At 35.5% G+C, this 24,185-nt stretch overlaps 2 protein-coding genes across 4 annotated transcripts in view; both read right to left on the bottom strand.

The window, feature by feature from the left end:
* The window catches only part of LOC119603708, a 74,276-nt gene extending 50,298 nt beyond the window's left edge, over positions 1 to 23,978 (bottom strand). For 2 of the 3 annotated variants that reach the window (XM_037955843.1, XM_037955844.1), the window contains exons 1-4: positions 23,353 to 23,536; positions 3,377 to 3,444; positions 2,434 to 3,291; positions 1,057 to 1,335 (exon numbers count right to left, since the gene is read on the bottom strand). In XM_037955843.1, the coding sequence (XP_037811771.1) occupies positions 1,057 to 1,335; positions 2,434 to 3,066 (912 nt within the window). In that variant the 5' untranslated portion in view covers positions 3,067 to 3,291; positions 3,377 to 3,444; positions 23,353 to 23,536. Of the gene's footprint in view, positions 1 to 1,056; positions 1,336 to 2,433; positions 3,314 to 3,376; positions 3,445 to 23,352; positions 23,815 to 23,873 lie in introns of those variants that run through there. The other variant, XM_037955842.1, reaches the window with a different exon arrangement.
* Positions 3,400 to 8,492, bottom strand: LOC119603706. The gene is made up of 3 exons (XM_037955835.1): positions 7,763 to 8,492; positions 6,542 to 7,503; positions 3,400 to 3,444 (listed from the first exon to the last, which is right to left on the bottom strand). The coding sequence occupies exons 1-3, from the start codon at positions 8,490 to 8,492 to the stop codon at positions 3,400 to 3,402; spliced, it is 1,737 nt and encodes a 578-aa protein (XP_037811763.1).
* Positions 23,979 to 24,185: the final 207 nt, after the last annotated feature.

Genomic DNA, 24,185 nt, shown 5'->3' with positions numbered 1-24,185 from the left:
AGAATAATTTTTTTTCAATATTTGGCACTTAATTTCCCCTATTTTTTAAATATGGACGTTTCTGTTGTATTTTTTTGAAAAAAAAAAAAAAATAGTAAAAAAAGAATTTTTTTATATTACATTTTTTTGAAAAGAATGAAGAAATAGCTATCTGAACTCCTTTAGACAAATTTGCTAAGTCCAATAGGTGAAAAGTTACACTCATTTGAATAAAACCCTGTATGACCAAAATGTCCAACTTTGACCCCTTCTAAGTCCGGCAGTTCTTGACCGATGAGCTGAAAATTTGTGTCTGACTTACACAAATTTCGTCGAAATCGATTTTTTGAGTTGGGTCAATTGATATGAAATTCCCCATATGTTTATATTCATATAAAATCAGTTTTAAAGAACTATTCAAAGGATTATATTATTCAGGATTTTCTTTTAATGGGTTTATTCGACTAATAATTACACAGTGATACAGCAAAAAAATGCAATGCAAATTTGAAAATCGGTTGCAAACTACCAAACATATATTTTTTTAAAGTTAAAACTTCAAAAATAGCTCTTTTTCACATCTTTTGCTCTTAAAAAGGAACTAAACGAAGTGATCGGGAAAAATTAAAAATATATTCCTACTCTATGGACTATAACGAAATAGAATTGGTATATGAGAACGCCTGCATTTTATTTTTCTTCACTTTTGTATCACAGTGTTATTTTAGGTTTTCACTCAACCAGTTAACAATCACATAATTTAAAATTATTTAATTAACCGAAAATAATACGCGAATTTACTGTTTTATAATTTTACTAGTTTTTTTTTACACAAATCTGGACTGTTATGTAAGTTGAATAGTTTTGAAAAAAAAAATAATATTTCAAATACAACATCGCAAAATAAACAAAACCTTTTTAGTCATAACCCTTCTGTTAAAAATTATAAAAAATAAGAGAAAGTAACCAAAACGTGCTTAAAAAATTAGTGATTTAAAAAACAATGACGATCATTTGCAAAAGATATGAGTGAATTCCATAACATGGGAGTTAGTATTTAAACATATACATACCTACCTGTCTTGGAACATAACTAGAGCTTTCTGAAATTTCTTCAAAATTTAATGTCTCAAAAATCCCGTCAATTTCACAAAAGTTGTCATCAAATGGAATATCTTGGTTGTCATCTCTAATTGATAGTTCGCGCAAATGTATATTATTCAACTCTGTAAGATTAATATTTTCAGAACAGAAATTTTCCGAAAATGAATATGGGTGAAGTTCTCCGATGGAAGCTGGACATGACGCTATTATCTGTTCCTGTAAACTCTTTTTATGTTCAAGTTGTGTTAGGCTCTAAAAATTTTTAAACTGAAATTAGATTAAATATTTCTTAATTTTTATTTATAGCCCAGGAAAATAAGGGTTTTGCGGAATTTTAGATAGCTAAATGAAAATTGGCACATAGCTCCTCCTTAGCATGTACGCTAAGCGAGATATTGGAGGTCAAAGGCTACAAAAATCTGTTTTTAGTGAATATCTCACTTATTATGCGTCGTACGCAAAAGCAAAAACATGACGCACTAACACCAATTTCTAATATAAACCAAATTTTTTGTTCAAGTTTGTACTGGTATTTACACCGATATGATGTGACAAAAGCAGACTTTTCGGTGGAAATGTGTATATACATACATTTGGGTTATGACTTTTTGATGTTTTTGCAAATATAAAATTATACATCCACTAATCAAAAAGTCCATAAAAATAATAAGAAACACAACATTCCCACCAAACGAGTTGAAATTTGTTGATCGTATTTGTTTTGATCATATCTTTGATACTTATAGATCGATTTTACTGGTTTTACACAAAGAAATTTCTAAGAGTATATCTCTAATATTCTAAGATTTGGATTCCAAGGACATATGGGGCCTTCAAAAAAAATTATTTTAATAAACAGACGGACAGCCATTTGGTGCGTGAACTTTTTTAACAATCGCGAAAAAATAATACCTTGGTTTTTTATATCTTTTAATGCTCTATTCGACTTACCTATGCCAACTTGCATATTTGCAAAATATGTAAATAGTTATATCCCCAATAAGCATATATTAACTGCTTATGAATAACGTAAAAATTATGACATTTGTTATTAGTACAATCTATATTAAGATTTGAAAATATTAGTGCAATGGAAAAATAATGCACTATGGCTCGAAAACAACTAATGATGAAGAAAATTCAAATCTTTATAGAAATTATAATAACATATTAAGCAAGATATTCGGTAAAAACTAATTTTTGTAACTTTTGACCTCCAATATTTTCGGTGACTTTTAATCCTTACTAATTATGCTAAGGGAAAACTATGTGCCATTTTTCATTTAGCTATCTGAAATTCCCCAGATTGCTCATTTTTTTGCCTAATTTTCCTGGGGTATTATTAAATACCTTTCTCTGAATCCGAATTGGGTCATAAAAGGAATGACCCAATATTTCCACGTTTGGAATGTTTTCGAAATCAATATTTTTTAAAATATTATCAATTTCTTTAAAGTCGTCTGGGCGTTTCTCATTCAGAGCACAACTTTGTAAGCTATTCAGCTTTTGAAGGGATTCTTGTTTCCGATATTGACCAAAAGAGTTACAGGGTTTGGTGGTTAAAGTCCTCTGCTCATTTGTATCAAATTGCAAAAAATGGACTTTTTGAGGCACTTGATGGTTTCTATTATTATCCCCAATTGAAATATTTGAAATTTCATCAGTATTAAATGTAGTTGCAATAACTGAATCATCATTGTTATTGGATTGTATATTTATAGCAGATAGTGACCATTGCAAATTTGGTGAATCACGATGAAAAATTGAAAAATCAATTTCGGAATCTAAATGTGAAAAAAAAGATTCGCGGTTATCATGAATGCGACTGTTATAAGAATCCAGAACGTTATTTTTATTAAAATCTCTTTGAATAGGATTTGCAAGTTCAGCTGGTGTTTCAGGTGGACTATCATATCTTAACAAAGCTTCCAACTGACTTTCAGATATGTCCCTCAAGGAATCTAAATAGTGGTTAGATTCCATGCTTCAAATTCTTGCTTTTGAGAAACGTAATTGTAATGACCAATTATTAAGTAACGATTTCCTAGTTCCAATTTACAATCAAAAACGTGATCCAAAACGCGAACAGTTAACGCACGAAAAACTTTATTCAGCTGGTGAGGTGATTCTATACTTTCCGCAGGTAATATACGAAGTAAACGACTATGTTGTGTGTGCCTTAATTTTGAATATTCATTCATAGGATTTCTACAATTTGTACAAGTTGGTACTGTTGTAAACAGTTAAGTTATATCCAAAAAATTAAAATTATTTTCTAACTATATATTCTTACCGTCAAATGAAAGTGATTTTATTTTATTTCTTGGGCAACCAGTAGCGCAATACCAAACAGATTGTATTCTGAAAAATTAAGTTGAAAACAAAACGTCAAAAATACAACTTTTGAAGCGTAAAAATATAATTAAACAATCATTAATCATAGAAACTATACTCATAAAAATAGCAATAATTACATAAGGATGGCGCACCTAAATAGGAGTTATGGTAGAGTAACGAAATTTGGCACACATGTTTTAATTGACGAAATATAATTTGGTCAATAAATCCTATAGGATTCATGTCCTTACCATATATCCTGAAATTAAAAATTACCATAACTGAGAGAAAAAAACGTATGTATATCTTAATGAAATTTTGTACAGACATTTGATATGCTTAACACATCCTCCAAATTTCGTTCAATTCAGAGCAAGGATATGCCTACCTAAAAAATGTCCTTTTTCAAATAATCAATAAAAAATAAAAAAACTAATTTTTTATCGAATCACTTATAATGAGATAAATGAGTAATATACACATTTAATTTTTTGTTTCCCATTTCCTTGGTGAGGATTCCTTATCAAGAATATAAGAGAATTTTGTTTTTTGTTCATAAATAAAATTCGAAAAAAAGGTAAAAAGTAAATTTATGTTTTCCAATTAAAAATAGAGATTGTGTAAAATGGGAAAACCAAGAAAAAATATCAAAATATAAATTTTGATGCATTTGTTGTTGCATTTTATTAATTTTCATCAGAATTTGCAGGTCAATAAAGTGTTTTGCATTTTTATAAATCCAGTTAATTTCGTTGGGGTTTTCAAATTATTTTTCAATTACTTTTTGGAATTTATTATATTATATTATTGTAAAAAGACACGTGTTCATTGTGTGAAACTGTGAAGTTATTTGCGTTAAAAATGTTTAAAGGAAAATAACCAGGCAATTCTAATATACAAAATTAGTTTCGATTTTTAGAATAAGTGTAAATCAATGAAATACAATTATGAGATGTTTAATCAATATCATTAAAAAATTTAAAAAAGTGTAATTGATGAAATGACCCAAAGAATTATTAGAAAAAACGCACTGAATGTTCGTTCAACATTTTTAACTGCCAAAGGGAAGCGACTTGTATCCAAAGAAAACCATTGAACTCCAGATTTATCTTCTCCATTTAAATTTAGACATCTAAACAGACCTTGGAACCAATATAAAGTGAACTGTCGTGTGGTACAGAAAAAATACTAATTTAGATATTTACAAATAGAGGTGTTTATCATCACAAAATGAGCATAAAACCTAAAAAGCAAAATACTTTATTGACCTAAAAAATTAACAATACGTTCACATTTTATCAAAAATCTCATTAATTTATATCAGGATTTTACTTTTTAATGTAGAAAATTAATATATAAGATATTCTTTAAAAAATACAACAAATTGCTTAATTTTGTTTAAAAAATTTGTTCAGATAAAGTTTTTTCTTAAAATTTATAAAATTTTACATAGACAAATTCCTTCGCGAAGGGTAGTCATCTTGACGCGATGCGAAGACTTAAGTGTAATGACCCATGCAGGCCGTATTGGATAGGGCTACCCATACCAGAGGGGCTCACGGCGAGCACTTACTAAGAACTACCACCCAATGCCTGGTAGCGTCTGTTTATCCCCTAAGGGGCGGCAACCAGCTCTTGGTGTTTCTTCCACTTTGCATGAGTGGGACACCTGGTAGTCTCTAGTCCGTTCTTTGGTCCTTTTGGACCATGTCCATTGAACGTCCGTCAAACCTACCAGCGTCTGTCTTCCAAGATTTCGGGTGCCCCAACTGTGCCTCCAGCCCACTCGGGTGCAAACAAACCCACCAGGCGTGCCGCCGACAAAAAAAACATTGATCGGTTAGGTAACATACCTACCGATTCCCTTTCCTCAGATGATTTATCATCTTTGAACTGGGCAAAGCCCGTATTGGCTGAGCATAATATCCCTCTCCTCACGTCGAAAGACCCATCTAAACGGCAACGTTAGGAGCAGGAGGCCCAAGCTCAGTCAAATCAGCCCGAGTCGAAACGTCTTATGCGCCATAAATCTATTGACAGGACCTTCAGTGAGGTTGCCAAAGGGCCCTCGTTCAGGCTGTCATCGATAGGAGTGATTCTGATTGCACCATTTACCATACTAACTGGGATTTGGTGCGCAAAAATCTGATGGGGTATTCTGGCGAGTTCTCAAGGAGAACCCAGGTCCCCCTCAATGCGACGATGCTGGCTGGTACCGAGGTCGGGTCAAACTTATGGCCTGCTCAAACGAACGGTCGGCTTTGTTACTAAAACAGCATGCATGACTGGAAGGTGGCTAGGGTATCCGAACCCATAAATAACTCCAGAAGGATTACTGTTACTGTCCGACACTTGAAATATATTAAATACGCTCTTATCAAAGAAATATAACGTCGTCCCACCAAATTAAATATTTTTTAAGACGTTCATTCACAAATTTTAGTCGGTACGTTCCATCCTTATTATTTTCTATCGGCTTCTTACTAGACACTCGGCCATTATATCCTTGGCTTTTTATCGTTCGATGAATTGTTGTTTCTGAAAGTCTTAATTAATTACTTTTTCACTTCAGAAACAATTTTGGGAGCACTTAGCGCGGATTTGTTTTGATTTTCCTAAGTGTTAGACGCTCGTCTATATCTGTTGTTGTTGTTGTAACAGCTAAAACTATACAATAATCTAGTTTGGGTTCTACATCAATGTCCAGGCCTAAAAATTGGGCTACTTCAACTGGATGCGTCCATAAATCCATTGGACAGAGTGAAGTAGTGTTGGCTGAGCAGTTGAATATGTGGCGGGTGTCATGAGGACCCTGACCACATCCAGGTCATTCGTTGGGGACGGCACGGTCTATACGTGACCAGTAGGCATTGAGCCTGTTGCTCCATCCCGATCTTAGTTGTGCCAGAACTACTCTTGTTTTCCGCGGCAGGTTTTCTTCCGTGTCTGCTATGGGCGGTGGGCGACCTCCAAGTACGACATTCATGCGGTATCCTGCGACCGCGGAATTTATGGCGTCTCTATGAATGTCGTTCAAAGCTGCCGAATACGAGGACTGATCCAGTGGATCCCGCACATATCTGCATATGTTTTCCTCGTATATACGAAGATCCTTCCTGACATGCTTCGGGGGAGTATCCAATTGTATGATGTTAAAATTGGGATGACTTCTCCGATGACATCCCAGGAGGAACTGTTTAGTCAACATGACATTGTGTTCCTTGACTGGAAGGATCTTCGTTTCCTCGTGCAGGTGATGTTCCGTGGTAATTTGTAGGCAGCCCGTTACAGTCCTTAGGGCGGCATTTTGGCAGCTTTGAATGTTTCTCCACTGGGTATCACTTAGCGAAGGTGACCACACTGGAGCAGCATAGTTAACCACTGACCGACCAATCGTTTTATATGTAGCCAACAAGGTTTCTTTATCCATACCCCAAGTGCTGCCGGCTAGCGCTTTGAGGACCTTGTTTCTACTTCGCAACTTGTGCGTGATTGCAGTGGCGTGAGCTGGGGAAGTAAAGAGGCTATCAAATGTGACCCCCAATATTTTTGGGTGGTGCACGGTCGGAATTTGGACTCCATCGACCACGATGCCAAGGTTTAGGTTTACTTCCTTCGTCCAGGTGGTAAAAAGTGTTGTTGACGACTTCGCTGGTGATAATTGCAGGTTACGCGCAGTGAAGAACTGATGTATTTCGTGGAGATAACCATTCACCAGAACGCATAATTCATCAATGTTGTGGCCCGTCGTCATGATTGTACAGTCGTCCGCATATGAAATCACTTCCACGCCTTGTGGAGGTGCGGGGAGCTTAGAGAGGTAGAAGTTAAACAAAAGTGGCGATAGTACTCCACCTTGAGGTACGCCTTGTTTAACTCTACGGGGTTTGGAGCGTCTGTCTCTAAACTCCACGAACGACTGACGGCCACTCAGATAATTTACGATCCATCTCTTCGTGTTGTTGGGCATTGTGGATTGCAGGATATCCTCGAAGAGTGTGGCGTGACTGACAGTGTCGAAGGCCTTCGACAGGTCAAGAGCCACTAGGACCGTCCTTTCACAGGGCCTCTGCTGATTTAAGCCTTGTGAGATCTGAGTGGCAATGGCGGTTAATGCTGTAATGCTGACTTGTTGAAGACCATAGTCAGGTACTCAACTCCCCGCTCGCCAAGGTGTTTTAACATCAGTGTGGATATTCTGTCGGGGCCAATCGCGTTGTTGATGACGTCTGCAACTTCAGCTGGAGTGAAGGGTTGTGGTATGTCCGTGACTAGAAGGTTGTGAAGTTTGCGAACAACACTTCGTTTCGCCTTGTCTATCTCAGGGTGCTCAATGAATTGCCGGAAATGGGGATATCTGCAAACTTAATAGCGACCCTGTCATCCTTCTTCGTCGGGTTAGAGAGAGATCGAACTGTAGACCACAACTTACTAACACCCGAACTTAGGTTGCAGTTCTTCAAGTGATCTAGACATCTTTTCCGCTTGTCCTCATTTACCAACCTGCGGATTTCAATATTCAGCTGGGTGAGTCTTGGATCTTGGTTGGTATTTCGGATGTCATCTCTTTCATCTGCAAGCCTGGCCGCTTCTGCTGGGAAGTGCGGCCGCACTACGGATATACGACCAGCAGGTATAAAGCGAGCAGCTGCTGAGATGACAGTTTCACGGAACTTCCTCTCTGAAGGAGAGGGAAAATTTAGATCACTGAAGATGCGTTCGGTGAATTCTCTGAAGTCGTACCAGTCTGCTTTCTTTTGGTTTACGTATTGACGGCGTTCAGAGACGATAAAATCGTTAGGTCGATCCAGACAAACGATTATGGGTAAGTGGTCTGATCCCAGAGAAACTACGGCTCGCCATGTTGCGTAGTTGATCAAACTAGCACTCGCTATGGTGATGTCGGGCGAGCTAGCGCAGGTACCCATAATCCGCGTGGGGGCATCATCATTCAGGGTGCAGAAGGTGGACTCGTCAATCTGTTCCGCCAGCAACGCACCTCTCTGGTCTTCCCCTAAAGAAGAGTGCCAGAGCTGATTGTGGGCGTTGAAGTCCCCTAGGACAAGACGCATATCGCCGTCTAACAAAGTCCTGATGTCGGGACGGTAGCTGCTGGACAGCTGGCTACTGGCGGAATATAGACATTATAGAGCTTTAAGTCAGTTTCTCTCGATCTAACTGCAATACCTTGAACTTCAAGATATTGGTCTCTGGAGTTAGAATCGAGAGAAAGAGCTCTATACTGCACGGTGTTGTGAATGATGAAAGCAATGTCCACCGTTACTTCTGGTGCGGTCTTTTCGGAGAATGTTGTATCCGTTACAACTTTGCAGACTGGAATTGTTCGTCAGTTTAGTCTCCTGGACCGCAGCGACCACGATGTTGTTGTGCTGCATATATCGGGTTATCTCTGAAATTTTGTTTTGGAGGCCATTGCAGTTGAACTGCAATATGGATATCATCCCAGGTCTCCGGAGTGCAATAGAGGGTGTTAGCGGCGACGGTAATTGTTGTTGCTGCTGCTGTTGTATTTGCTGCTGTTGTTGTCATTGCAAGGGAGAGGGCGGAGGGGTAGCGTATGAAGATGACGATGTTGTTGTCGACGACGCTGATGAATCTCGCCGTTGTTGTAAGCAGCATGAGGTGACGAAATTTTCCGACCACTCTCAATGATCATTAAGTCCGAAGCAGTTCCTGAGATGACACCAGCCCAACAAGAGTTGCACCTTAATTCGATGGTGCAGTCGGTTCTGGCATGGTCCGAGATTTAATTCAATTCCGGCACGGACCAAAAGGATGCGGAGCAGCAATGCCGGAAGATGTTGCTCCGCTGCAGAAAATTGTATTGTTGTTGCTGGGGTTGACAGCCCTTGGCCGAATAATTCGGGTCATTCCGGTACGTAGAACCGGCTGTCTATATCTGTCAACTTTTTCGCCTATGTCGTTTTTCTTTAAATGAATGCGGCCTTTACTTTTATACCTTTGTACAATATCACCGACAGTATTTGGCTTCATATTTAATATTTCACCAATATTTTTATAGGTTTATTCATTTTCATAACGCAAAAATACAATTTAATTTTTCTAAGGATATTTTTTTTCCTTACGACTAATTGTTTTTTATTTAAAAATTATTGCACGTTTCTAAAATGATTGCACTTGATACACGAACTTTTTTGAACATCATAATATAAATTCGTTCATTATTCACGCAATTTTTGAACGGTTGCGCAGCTATTAATTTTTTTTGTAAGATGAAAAAAAAAAAACGAATATTAATGAAGCATAAATTTATGTAATATTCCATGTATTTAATTTTTTTTATTATATTTAATGGATGTAAGTATATAAAAAATTTGGTATGTATAAAATATGTACAACAATAAGTACAAAATATTTTTTTAAATACATACCTTAATTTTATTTAAAAATTAAGAACAGAAAAAATCGGAAATGTAAAAAATGTATATGCTGACGATGTGGCGGTGTCTGTTTCCGGGAAACATCTTGTCACTATCTGACATTGCCTTCAATATGTCCTAGGACTGAGCCGTTGGAGCTCAAACAGTGGTCTTGGTGACAATCCAAGGAAAACTGAACTTGTTCTTTTTACTAAAAGATACAAGATTGCCTCTTTCCCATTACCTTGTCTGAATGGAGTGGAACTAACTCTATCAGATAGTGCTAAATACTTGGGCATTGTTCTAGATTCTAAACTGTCATGGAATCTAAACGTCCAAGCGAGATCTTCAAAGGCATCTATTGTCATCTACGCTTGCAGGAAAGCCATTGGGAATACCTGGGGCATAAGCCCCAAGACTGCTAAGTGGATTTTCGACATGGTTGTGAAGCCCATTCTATTTTAAGGGGCGATTGTTTGGTAGAAAGCTCTTGAGAAAACCACCTACTGCAGAACTATTGAAAGTATTATGCGATTCCCTTGTTTAATAAAAGGGTGAGCTTTATGGTATACGCACAATTGGGACGAACGACGAATTTCGTATAGCACGACGAACTAGTCGACAAAAATTCGTTGCGTAAATTCGTCGAATGGAACACAATCAAATTATTCGTACTGCGAATTCGTTTCAAAATTTGTTTGTTCGAAATTGGAAAAAGTAAGAAAAAGGAAGATTAATAAGAGCGGTAAACTGGATGACGTACTATAGAATATTCAATATTAATATTCGTATATGTACCGACAGCAAGTCTGCCATCAAATCTCTAACTGGAGTCTATACGACATCCAGACTGGGTCGCGAATGTCGGTCGGCTCTTAACGAGAACCATTCGAACCTAGAACTTATCTGGGTACCGGGACATGCTAATGTTCCAGGGAATAATATTTCGGATGCACTAGCCAAGATAGGAGCTCGCCTACATACTAACGATGCTAACACAATCGTTGCACATGGACCAAATGCGCAATCTAGCGCGAAATTGGTCGAAAAAAAATTGTTAGGTAGGTTATTTTATTTATTATTTATTAACTACAAGGAATATTTATATAATTGTATTAATCTGTATTTAACATTTTTATGGTATCGTTCGCCAAAAAATTAAGATCGGAAAGTGTTGGTATATTGAAATTATTTTTCAAGAAACTTTGAATTTCATATTTTATATACGTTGGAAATGGTAGCCCTTTGGCTATAAAATAGTAAAAAAATTGGCTGCCACTTTTTGCCCCTTTCTTCGTTATCGGCCAAAATTTGAGTATTTGGTGGCGAATTCTTCAGTTTTGAACAAGCACTCATGTCAAAAAAATTAATTTGATACCGTTATTAAATATGTAATGGCTAAGATTGGATCATGTATGAAGACCCCAGCAAAAACTCGGTAATGAGTTGTACTTCCATAACCACTTACTTTTCAATGACAATCGTCTGCATTACTTAGAAATACTCTAGTAATGACTTTCATTTAATCTGATATAGAAGTACTTTACTTACGGCTTTGTCATTTTGTTTGCACATTTTATTTAATTGCGTGTTATAAGAATTATGTTTAACATAAACCAAAATTAAATTTGTATGTGAAAACCATTATTTGAGGCGCAATAAAATAGCTAAGCAGTGGTGCAGTGAGTAGAACAGTTGACTAACAAACCGAAGTCCCTGGTTCGTATTCTAGCTGGCTCTTTTTATTATTAAAAAATAAAATAACTTATTAAACAACTTCTTTGTAGGAGAAATTGCAAGTACTTCTTTAACTCCCTATTTGTAAGCGAGCGTGGAAGTACTTGCCTCCAATGACATCACCGTGTTAAAATAATGTCGTAAAATGCTAATGAAGAAGTAGTGAAAAGAGGTTTTATTAGCTTTTTAACTCATTGCATTTCAATGTAAGTTTTTCCTGGGACATAATGATAATAACAATAAATTAAAGCAAAATGTCCAAAAATTTCTTCATGATCTTTGCTAGAATTTCAAGTGTGAATAGGACGCGGCAAAAATTCGAAGCTAATTATGAAAAGTTGCGAAATGGTGATTTCCCAGATATATGAATTTGAGTATTGACTTCATTTGGGTGATGCCCACAACTGGTAGTCCGCCGAATTTTTTAACGAATAGTACCAAAAGTACCGTTTCTCGTGTTAAGTTTAAACTTTAGCTGTTCTAGTGTCTATGATATACCATTTTTAGTATAAAATGCATATGGGAGGTGCCAGTCCCACTATTGGCGTCCCCCAATAGTTCTAATTATTTTTTTCATTTCTGACGTATCATGCCTACTTCTAATAGTTCGCCCATTTTCCCCAAAAGTTGATAAGGACGCCAAAAATTACTTGTGCAAAATTTGAGAACTCTACACCATTTCCAATTGTATATCAGAACTTTCCAATTGAATTTCAGAAATTTTTAATTATATTTCAGAAACTTCTAATTATATTTCAGAAACTTCTAATTATGTTTCAGAAATTTCTGATTATGTTTAAGAAATATATTTTATATTTCAGAAAATTCTAATTATATTTCAGAAATAGATTTTTTATTTCAGAAATTTCTAATTATATTTCAAAACTTTCTAGTTATATTTAAGAAATTTCTAATTTTTTTTTCAGAAATTTCCAAGTATATATCAAAAATATCTAAATATATTTTAGAAACTACCAATTATATTTCAAAACTTTTCATTTGCATTTCAGAATTTTTCATTATTATTTCAGGAAATTTAAATTTAATTTAAATATTAATTCCTTTTGTATTTCAGAAATTTCTGATATATAAATAGAATTTTCTGAAATATAATTAGAACTTTCTGAAATATAACTAGAAAATTCTGAAATATAATTAAAAATTTCTGAAATAAAAAATCTATTTCTAAAATATAATTAGAATTTTCTGAAATATAAAATATATTTCTGAAACATAATTAGAAATTTCTGAAATTCAATTGGAAAGTTCTGATATACAATTGGAAATAGTGTAGTAGTTATAGTTTCATAAATTTAATAATTTTACATATTTAAAACATATGGAAGGTACCACGCCCACTATTGCTAGTCCGCACATTTTTCCCTCAAGCATTTGCGTAGATGTTAATGTTGCTTTGGTAATATTTAAGAACTCTATCTGATGTCATTTCTCATATATACTTTATATATATATACCTCGCCCCCTTAAGATTCAGAAAAAGTGTCAGACGAGAAATACTTCAACAACCTCAAAATATTTCAAGAAATTCGGATACTCCAAACAATGTTAATATACAGAAGATGTGTAATAAAAGGTTCCTTTCAGGATATTGTATTTTGACTTATAATATGTGCCACGCCTATTAAATATTATTCCCATTCCATCGATATTATAGCTCATTTAATTTTCTAGCATTCTAAATTTCAGAAAACTAAGTGCTTTCTAAGTCGAGTTAAACACTATTGCGCGCTAGATTAGGCTTTTGGCCCACTGTGCGCTGGTGTTCCACTTTCCTGCTGTAAATCCATAATTCAGCAGGTTCTTTTTGGGACTGCTCAAATTAGATGGGCATCCCTGACTATTTGCTCAACAGACCTGGCCACTATATGATGGCAAAAGGTCTCACAGTTTGTTGGGGCTTTCTAGAGTTAGGCTAAGACTTCTTGTAGCCTTATTGACAGGACATTGCTTAATAGGTGCGCACGCTAGAAGACTCAATCTATATACATGTATATAAAATAGTAACGTTACTGACCGACTGATTCATCATCACACAGCCCAAACGGCTGAACCTAGAATCATGAAATTTTCACAGTAGATGTGTTTTTGCTTATGTAGATCCACTAAGGAGGGATTTTTGGAAATTTGTACATTTAGGGGTAAAAAAGGGGAAAACGGGTTTTCTTAATTTTCTTACACAATATTAGTGATAGATGAAAAAAAATGAAAATGCACATGTATCTACTCTTAAAATGAGCAAATGGGTGTCTGGTACTTTTTTGAAATACGTACTTTTAAGGGGTGAAAATGTGTAACAAAGGTGATTTTGGTATCTTTTTTGGCATTTTATAACTTTTTAACAAATAAACTTAATAAAATTTTTGTAAATATTTTGGATATATCTTCCAAAATTATGAGACACCTGTTTCGTACTTTTTTTAAATTCAGTTCTTTTTGGTTGTAAAAGGGAAAAAACAGTATGGTATTTTTTAGCACATTAAGATAACTTTTTCGACTTATTGACGTATACCTAATTAATTATGTACAAATTCTGTAATATTTATTGAAACAAAATATTTTCTATTTCATTGGGGAAAAAAGTACCAAAAAGGTGAAAACCGCAAATTTTATTTCTTAAATTTGAGCCAAATTTTATAAAATTTGAAAAAATAGTATATTATTTTGGAATTCGGGTACTAAGGTCTATATGTATATACATATGTAGGACCACATTCGGGTAAATTGTTTGGTACTTTTTGAAACCACAATTTTTCTGGAACAAATAAATGCAGATTTGAATGTTTGAGTTTGATCTGTGATATATAGGGGGAATTTCATGTCAAGTGACAAAACTCAAAAAATCGAAGTTAGACATTTTGGTCATATACAGGGTTTTATTCAAATGAGTGTAACTTTTCACCTATTGGTCCTAGCAAAAATTATCCATCCCGTAATAGGATGCGAGTGGGATATCTATTAAAAAATATTTTTTTAACTCAAGGATAAATATTTTTTCAATATTTGGCACTTAACTTTCCCCTATTTTTTTTTTTTTCAAATTTTTTGCTCGAAGAAAGCTTAGACCATTGAATGCTTAGAGCATTCCCCGACAGCCGGTTCTACGTACCGGAATGACCCGAATTATTCGGCCAAGGGCTGTCAACCCCAGCAACAACAATACAATTTTCTGCAGCGGAGCAACATCTTCCGGCATTGCTGCTTCGCATCCTTTTGGTCCGTGCCGGAATTGAATTAAATCCCGGACCATGGTTCTGCACAGTTTGCCAGAACCGACTGCACCATCCAATTAAGGTGCAACTCTTGTTTGGGCTGGTGTCATCTCAGGAGCTGCTCCGGACTTAATGATCATCGAGAGTGGTCGGAAAATTTCGTCTCCCCATGCTGCTTACAACAACGGCGAGATTCATCTGCGTCCCTTGCAATCACAACAACAGCAGCAGCAACAACAACTACCGTCGCCGCTAACACCCTCGATTGCACTCCGGAGACCTGGGATGATATCCATATTGCAGTTCAACTGCAATGGCCTCCAAAACAAAATTTCAGAGATAACCCGATATATGCAGCACAACAACATCGTGGTCGCTGCGGTCCAGGAGACTAAACTGACGAACAATTCCAGCCTGCAAAGTTGTAACGTATACAACATTCTCCGAAAAGACCGCACCAGAAGTAACGGTGAGGGCATTGCTTTCATCATTCACAACACCGTGCAGTATAGAGCTCTTTCTCTCGATTCTAACTCCAGAGACCAATATCTTGAAGTTCAAGGTATTGCAGTTAGATCGGGAGAAACTGACTTAAAGCTCTATAATGTCTATATTCCGCCAGTAGCCAGCTGTCCAGCAGGCTACCGTCCCGACATCAGGACTTTGTTAGACGGCGATATGCGTCTTGTCCTAGGGGACTTCAACGCCCACAATCAGCTCTGGCACTCTTCTTTAGGGGAAGACCAGAGAGGTGCGTTGCTGGCGGAACAGATTGACGAGTCCACCTTCTGCACCCTGAATGATGATGCCCCCACGCGGTCATCTCAGCAGGTGTTCGCTTTATACCTGCTGGTCGTATATCCGTAGTGCGGCCGCACTTCCCAGCAGAATCAGAAAGGCTTGCAGATGATAGAGATGACATCCGAAATACCAACCCAGGTGATCCAAGACTCACCCAGCTGAATATTGAAATCAGCAGGTTGGTAAAAGAGGACAAGCGGAAAAGATGGCTAGATCACTTGAAGAACTGCAACCTGAGTTCGGGTGTTAGTAAGTTGTGGTCTACAGTTCGATCTCTCTCTAACCCGACGAAGAAGGATGACAGGGTCGCTATTAAGTTTGCAGATATCCCCATTTCCGACCCTGAAGGGTGCTCGCGCGCATTTTGCCGCCAATTCATTGAGCACCCTGAGAGAGACAAGGCGAAACGAAGTGTTGTTCGCAAACTTCACAACCTTCCTGTCACGGACATACCACAACCCTTCACCCCAGCTGAAGTTGCAAACGTGATTGGCCCCGACGGAATATCCATACTGATGTTAAAACACCTTGGCGAGCGGGGAGTTGAGTACCTGACTATGGTTTTCAACAAGTCAGTGAGCAGCCTCGTAATACCCGAAGCCTGGAAAAAGGGTAGAGTCATTCCCATCTTAAAACCTGGGAAATACGCGACAGAGGGACAATCATACAGGCCGATTTCCCTCCTCTCACCAGACTCTTGAGGCGCTTCTCCTCCCCCAGCTGTCCAGCCACCTAACAGCAGCTCGTCACCAGCATGGCTTCCGCAAAATGCACAGCACCACTACAGCATTAACCGCCATTGCCACTCAGATCTCACAAGGCTTAAACCAGCAGAAGCCCTGTGAAAGGACGGTCCTAGTGGCTCTTGACCTGTCGAAGGCCTTCGACACTGTCAGTCACGCCACACTCTTCGAGGATATCCTGCAATCCACAATGCCCAACAACACGAAGAGATGGCTCGTAAATTATCTGAGTGGCCGTCAGTCGTTCGTGGAGTTTAGAGACAGACGCTCCAAACCCCGTAGAGTTAAACAAGGCGTACCTCAAGGTGGAGTACTATCGCCACTTTTGTTTAACTTCTACCTCTCTAAGCTCCCCGCACCTCCACAAGGCGTGGAAGTGATTTCATATGCGGACGACTGTACAATCATGACGACGGGCCACAACATTGATGAATTATGCGTTCTGGTGAATGGTTATCTCCACGAAATACATCAGTTCTTCACTGCGCGTAACCTGCAATTATCACCAGCGAAGTCGTCAACAACACTTTTTACCACCTGGACGAAGGAAGTAAACCTAAACCTTGGCATCGTGGTCGATGGAGTCCAAATTCCGACCGTGCACCACCCAAAAATATTGGGGGTCACATTTGATAGCCTCTTTACTTCCTCAGCTCACGCCACTGCAATCACGCACAAGTTGCGAAGTAGAAACAAGGTCCTCAAAGCGCTAGCCGGCAGCACTTGCGGTATGTATAAAGAAACCTTGTTGGCTACATATAAAGCGATTGGTCGGTCAGTGGTTAACTATGCTGCTCCAGTGTGGTCACCTTCGCTAAGTGATACCCAGTGGAGAAACATTCAAAGCTGCCAAAATGCCGCCCTAAGGACTGTAACGGGCTGCCTACAAATTACCACGGAACATCACCTGCACGAGGAAACGAAGATCCTTCCAGTCAAGGAACACAATGTCATGTTGACTAAACAGTTCCTCCTGGGATGTCATCGGAGAAGTCATCCCAATTTTAACATCATACAATTGGATACTCCCCCGAAGCATGTCAGGAAGGATCTCGCATATACGAGGAAAACATATGCAGATATGTGCGGGATCCACTGGATCAGTCCTCGTATTCGGCAGCTTTGAACGACAGTCATAGAGACGCCATAAATTCCGCGGTCGCAGGATACCGCATGAATGTCGTACTTGGAGGTCGCCCACCGCCCATAGCAGACACGGAAGAAAACCTGCCGCGGAAAACAAGAATAGTTCTGGCACAACTAAGATCGGGATGGAGCAACAGGCTCAATGCCTACTGGTCACGTATAGACCGTGCCGTCCCCAACGAATGTCCTGCATGTGGTCAGGGTCTTCATGACACCCACCACATATTCAACTGCTCAGCCAACCCTATTTCACTCTGTCCAATGGATTTATGGACGCATCCAGTTGAAGTAGCCCAATTTTTAGGCCTGGACATTGATGCAGAACCCCCCAACTAGATTATTGTATAGTTTTAGCTGTTACAACAACAACAACCATTGCCTTTAAGAGCTTCGAAAAATGGTAATCTTTTTATTAGTACTTTCCACAAAGGTAGAATTTATTCCATTTTGATACTTTTTCTTTCTTCAATTGATACTCTTTTTATGTTCTATAATATGAATCCAAAACACATGGTTATTAAACATATACGGTCCTTATTGAATAAGATTCTTTAGGATAGAACTTTTTATCTCTCTAATGGTAACTTTTGAATTTTGCAAAATATTCAACCTAGAAACATAAATTTGAACATACATGGTCTTGAATGAATAATAGTCTGTAATTGGGGCCTCTTTGGTACTTTTCCATTCATAAAATAGTACCTTTTGGATTCTCTATAATGGGGAACCGGAAAACATATCACACGGTCTTTTTTAAATGAGAATATATTTAGAGAGAGGTTTTTGTATTTTTTAATTTTTCAGATGATACTTTTTGATTTTTTACAATATTGAACATAGAAATATAAAATTTAATATGTAGGGACTAAGTGAATGACTTTTGGTAGATTTTCGTTCATCAAATTATAGTTTTTGAATATTCTATCATATTGAACACGGAAACATTTGATTGAATGAAAATTTCTAAAAGGAAATGCTACCTTGGGTAGTCCTATGTTGCACGACGTAGTGGATCTATCCAGGATGGAGGTGAATATGACAGTATCCTTTGCTCGTGCCTCAGGTTGGTTTGAATCCGCACTGAACATGAACACGTAATGTCCCATGGGTAGGTCGAGGCGCGATCCGCGGACCAACATATGGACCCAAGTGTGTCGACTCTCTCGTCGACAATCTCAATAACCCAACGTAAACCCAATATAGGCAAATTATTTAATTGATTAATTAATACATAATTTAAATTAGCAAACATAAATTTTATAAAATGAGATAGTTTTCAGAGTTATTTGATGTGATTTGAATTGTTTTGCTTATTTTTGTTTCAAAGGAACATATGCTGAAGTTTATGTATATGAATAATATCAGGAATATTTATTTAACTTCTTCAATGAAATATCACCGTGATATAATTTTAAATTTTTTTATTGGACATGAACGCGGCCACATAGACATGATACTATAGGTCATTTAAAATGAAACTGTATTTTCAGTTTCTCATTTTGTGATCTTTTCTCCTTTTTGAGAACTTTAAAGTTGTAAGGATGTTAAAATTTATTAAAATAGATTTACTAAATAATTTTTGTCAATATGGGTATCAAATGAAAAATCTCCGGAAATCAAATCTATTTTTTGTTTTTTTTTTATTACGAAATATTTTAAATAATGTCCTTTAAAAATTTCATCCTTTCATATCCTTGAGAATTTCTATTCTTTGTTTCTTAAATAAATATATGTTGATACATTATGTCTTATTTACCACATACATAAAATTTGTTGTTATAATTATATTAGTTAAGCCACTAAAAAAATTATATTTTTACTCTAATATAAAAAAAAATTCTTGACAAATACGGCAATCAACGTGGGAAAATATTGGACATTACTTTTTGAACTTAAAACAAAACCAAATACAACTGAAAGTAAAGTTCTTATATAGAAAACTGTATACTCAGCTTTAAATTTTCTGATCCCTTTTCCTTTTTAAAGAACTTTGAACTTTTAAGGATATAATATTTTCTGTATTTATTAAAATATTTGTGTTACTGGGCGTGAAATTAATTAGTACGGTCTCTAAAAATGGAAATATCCTTTTAAAATGTTATCCTTCCATATAAAGGATGAAATTATCAAATTGATAATTTAATTTAATTTGATAATTTTTGAAATTAAAACATACATTAATTTTTTTTTGGAAACAGTGAAGAAACAGCTATCTAAACTTCTTTGGACAATTTTTGCTAAGACAACAGATGAAAAGTTGCAGTCATTTGAAAAAACCCTGTATGACCAAAATCTCCAACTTTGACTCGCTGTAACTCCGGCAGTTCTTGACCTTGGTGCAAATTTCATCCAAATCGATTTTTTGAGTTGGATCGCCTGACACGAAATTGCCCATTTGTATATTGGAAATTCTCAGAAATTTAAAATGAAAAACAATACGGGAAATATTATGTCAAGTGACCCAACCCAAAAAATCGATTTTAATGAAATTTGCACCAAGGTTATTACTATTGGGTACTAGGCCAGACACAAATTTTCAGCTGTATCGACTAAGAACTGCCGGATTTAGAGGGTGGTTAAAGTTGGACATTGTGGTCATACAGGGTTTTATTCAAATGAGTGTAACTTTTCACCTATTTGTCCTAGCTAAAATTGCCCAAAGGAGTTCAGAAAGCTAATTCTTAATTGTTTCCAAAAATGGGCCGTTTTTTTTTTTTTTGCTCAAAAGAAATCTTATACGATTTCTGGCTTTATAGTCCCAGAATTTTCTAGAATAATTACTTTTAATACTCTTTAAAAGTGTTATTAATGACCTACTGACTCTCTATAAAGCAGTGCGGTCAATTATGAACCGATGCTCAATAAATTTGGTAAAGAGAATAATTAATTTATTAATTTTAAACTACTTTATAACAAATTTCACCCCGATATTAATAATTATAAGTTCAATATGAATGTTAATGTAATTTTCTAAGGTCCTTTTTTGAATATTTCACTGCAAAAATATACCATGATAGTTGTATAGTTAACATATTTATAGTTCATATATTTGGAACAGTCCTAGTCTTTTGGGGAGTACTCTTTACACGCGTGTGGAGTAGTTTCAAATTTTACTTTAATGCAAATAGAAGCATGATATCGGTATTGAAACTGGTATAACACCGGTATTAATTCAGTATTGATACCGTTATGATAACGGTATTGTAAAGGTATGATACCGGTATAGGGGTAAACGGTATTTGAGTACCTTTATTTATACCTATAAACTTACTTTGGTGTCAATACCGATATTAAATTTTAAACGGTATTTAAGCGGTCAAAAGGTTTATAACTCCAAAACTAAAAAATTGTTGACCAAAATACATACTACATGTATGTATGTACGTAGACTCCCCCTCACTTAAATAGGTTCTTTGTTTCGTTTACATTAAAATAAAATTTTTGAAAAAAAATTACTAATTGGTTATATTAAAATTTTAATTAATAGCTGATGTCTTAAATATCTCTAGATAGACAAACATTGGTGCAATACTAAATAAGCGATTTTTAATAATTTTTTTCTAAAACACTACTTTTTTGAACAATATTTTTTGGCTCATTTAAATAGGTTCATCATCTTTAATTGACAAACACATCACTTGATATAACTTCGAAAATTCGAGGTGATAAACAGTTATAAAGATTCTTATGTAATGGCAAGGAAATTTCAGTCCAAACCTTTTTAGTTCCTTCAAAATACTGTCTGCCAGACATATACACATTACGAGAAAAAATATCCGAAACCTTTTCAATGATAAATAGGTGAGAAGATACATTACATTCTGTCTTCGAATCCATCCTTTTACAGCCCTGGCGGTATGGATCGAGGCATTATATTTTTGAAATATCCACGGCAAGGGATCAAACATATCCGAAAATGTCAAAAAAGCTGTTTGCAGTATGGCATTACAATTATTACAATTCTTACTAGATAAAAGAAATTGAAGCTCAAATGTTTCATAATATGAAATTGGCCCCCCTACATCCCACATCGTACACAGCCATGCAGACGACTTAGGTAGAGCTCTTCCTTTCAAAAATCATAAAAATATCGAGATGTTGACATTGTTTTTATAACCACATGTACACGTGGAGGTTTTTTCTTTACGAATGGCAATTGGAGTGGGTTTTATTAATTTGTTAATATTTTTAAAGCCCTGGCCCTTCTTACAATTCATTCTGACAAAACATTCTGAATTTGCCAAATATTTTGGCCAAATTCCTGTGATTTTGGACAGTTTCCAAAAACGCTTATATTTTGTCATTTTTTTCTTTAGTTAATGGCTTACCGCAACCAAAAAAAATTTCTATATTCACGGACACTAGAATATGAATGGATTTTGAATGAGTGAGCCAAAAAAATAAAGCTAAAAAACGTAGTATGTAAGAAAAAAATTATTTAAAATCAGCTTTTAGGTATTGTTCTAATTTTTGTCTTACTAGTGACACCTAAGACATCATGTTATTATTTAAAATTTTAATATTACTAGTTAGTTGATTATTTTTTGCAAAAAAATAATTTGAATGTAAACAAAACAGTGAACCTATTAAAGGTATTTTCAGACTACAATACTGAGTATTAATACTTGTCAAAAATGTTTGTATCATAATACAATTTACTAGTCTAAATATAATTTGTAATTTGATTTTCAGAAATATTACTGATTTTTTTGGCATACCGACCGTATTCATAAATTTTTTAAAACAATTAAAAAACTTTTTATTTTCAAACGTATTCGGTATGTATTTTATAAATACAATAAAAAACAAACAAAAAGTGTAAAATACATTAAAAATAAGAACGAAATGTGCATAAATAATTGAAAATTTGATAAAAAATATTTCAAATATTATAGTGTAAACATAAAATGTATTTTTCGGATTTTTTGAAAATGCGAATTATTTTCATAATATTTTTAATTTGAAGTGTGTTAATACTCAGTATTGTAGTCTGAAAATACCTTAAGTGAGCGGGAGTGTATATCACAAATCTTAGAATTAAAATGTCTGAGTGGTATTTTTTCAAAATTGGAGAGTTATACATATTGTAAATAATATTTAAATTTAAATAATACATATATCGTATTTAGGGTTTCCAAATTCCCGACGTTTTTTGATTCCCGGGAATCGGGAAAAAAATATTCACATTCCCGTGAACCCGGGAATTCCCGATATAATAAAAAAATTAATTTAAAAAGCGTTTACGCGATGTTTTATTGAAGTTTTTTAACATATCATGTAAGTTAGAAATATGTATATATAAAATCAGGGTTGACAATAGTTTTGAAGCAGTGAAAAGATAAGGGTAACTGTATTTGGATTATTTCGGTAACGTTGTTTTAGCGGTAATGGTAGTGAGATAAGAGGGTATTTTAAAGGTGTAATATAGGAAAAATTATTTAAAAATAAAATAACGGTAGTTCGGTAACGATATTTGTGAGATAACGGTAGTAGAGCTGAGGAAACGATAGCCAATCTTTATTTAAATAAAGTAAATAAAATACTTTATTATTTTCTTTATAAATACATACATATGAGTATGTATTGTAGTGTCCCGCGGGCAACTTTTTGAAGGAATACCTGTCCATTTTTGTTGTATAAAATGTGTTACAATAACCATGGTTGTAATTTTGCTAGTTTTTAATTCCCGGGATTCCCGACTAAAATTCCCGGGAATCGGGAAGCTAAAAATCACTACATTTCCCGGGAATTTTTTCCCGACGCTTCCCGGGAACGAAACCCTAATCGTATTATACATGAAATTTTTGTAAATATTACGAAAAAAGTAATTACGAAATTTTTAGTGAAGGTACATATTCGTAGTTTATTACTCACACAACTTTTTCAGGCTCCGTTAATGCCGATAGAAAACCGATGACTTCAGTCAGTCCAGTTCGATATGAATTAATATACGGTTGAAAGCACAAATCCTGTTGAAGGGGTAGACCCATAAAACGAATTAGTATGTGAATCTGATCAATATCAATATCTGTTTTTTTGTTGTCCTCAGCAGTAACTGACAAATCTTTAAGAATATTTCGTAATAAAGAAAATACACAATATTTAACAGCGTTAGCAAATTGAACGGGTTCTTCAATTAGAAAATGCAACAAATTCAACGAATACTTTAAAAAATCTGAGTAAACGAAGGGGAGTTTAACAATGATAGCACTAAAGTTATTTTCAGGCCGTTGTGATGACTGGTTATTCTTAATGAAGTCTTCGGCTACAGTTTCTATAATTTTAACAAGTTTACTGCTGCGTATAAAGTTGCCGAGTTGACATTGTTCCTGAAATCTGAAAAGTATTAATGTTTTATTACATGTTAAACATTGTAATTGTAACAAATATCTTACGATTGTGTAAAATAAGAATTATTGATAATATGGGACTGCTTTTTAACATTCGACAACATTCTTGAACTCGAACAGCCGCCAGATTGGTCAGAGCCCTGCGCCGACAAATATTAACGACGGCGGGGGCTGACAATAAAAATATCGTCGGCGGCTTAAAATCGACTGTAAGCCGGCTAAGTATCAAATACGCTTAATTTACAAATTTCCAAATATTTTATAAAAAAACGAAATCCGAGAGATAAAAAAAGTGGGATTTTGTATATAATTTATAACAATAAAATAGAGCAAGCACAAAAGTTGTGTGAGAAATTA

This window comes from Lucilia sericata, unplaced genomic scaffold (genome assembly GCF_015586225.1).
Source record: "Lucilia sericata isolate MDLA Ls3-8-SP2 unplaced genomic scaffold, ASM1558622v1 Contig000328F_arrow, whole genome shotgun sequence".
Classification (NCBI taxonomy): Eukaryota; Metazoa; Arthropoda; class Insecta; order Diptera; family Calliphoridae; genus Lucilia; species Lucilia sericata.
Note: the sequence above shows the minus strand (reverse complement) of the source record. Positions and strands in the feature narration are given on the sequence as shown.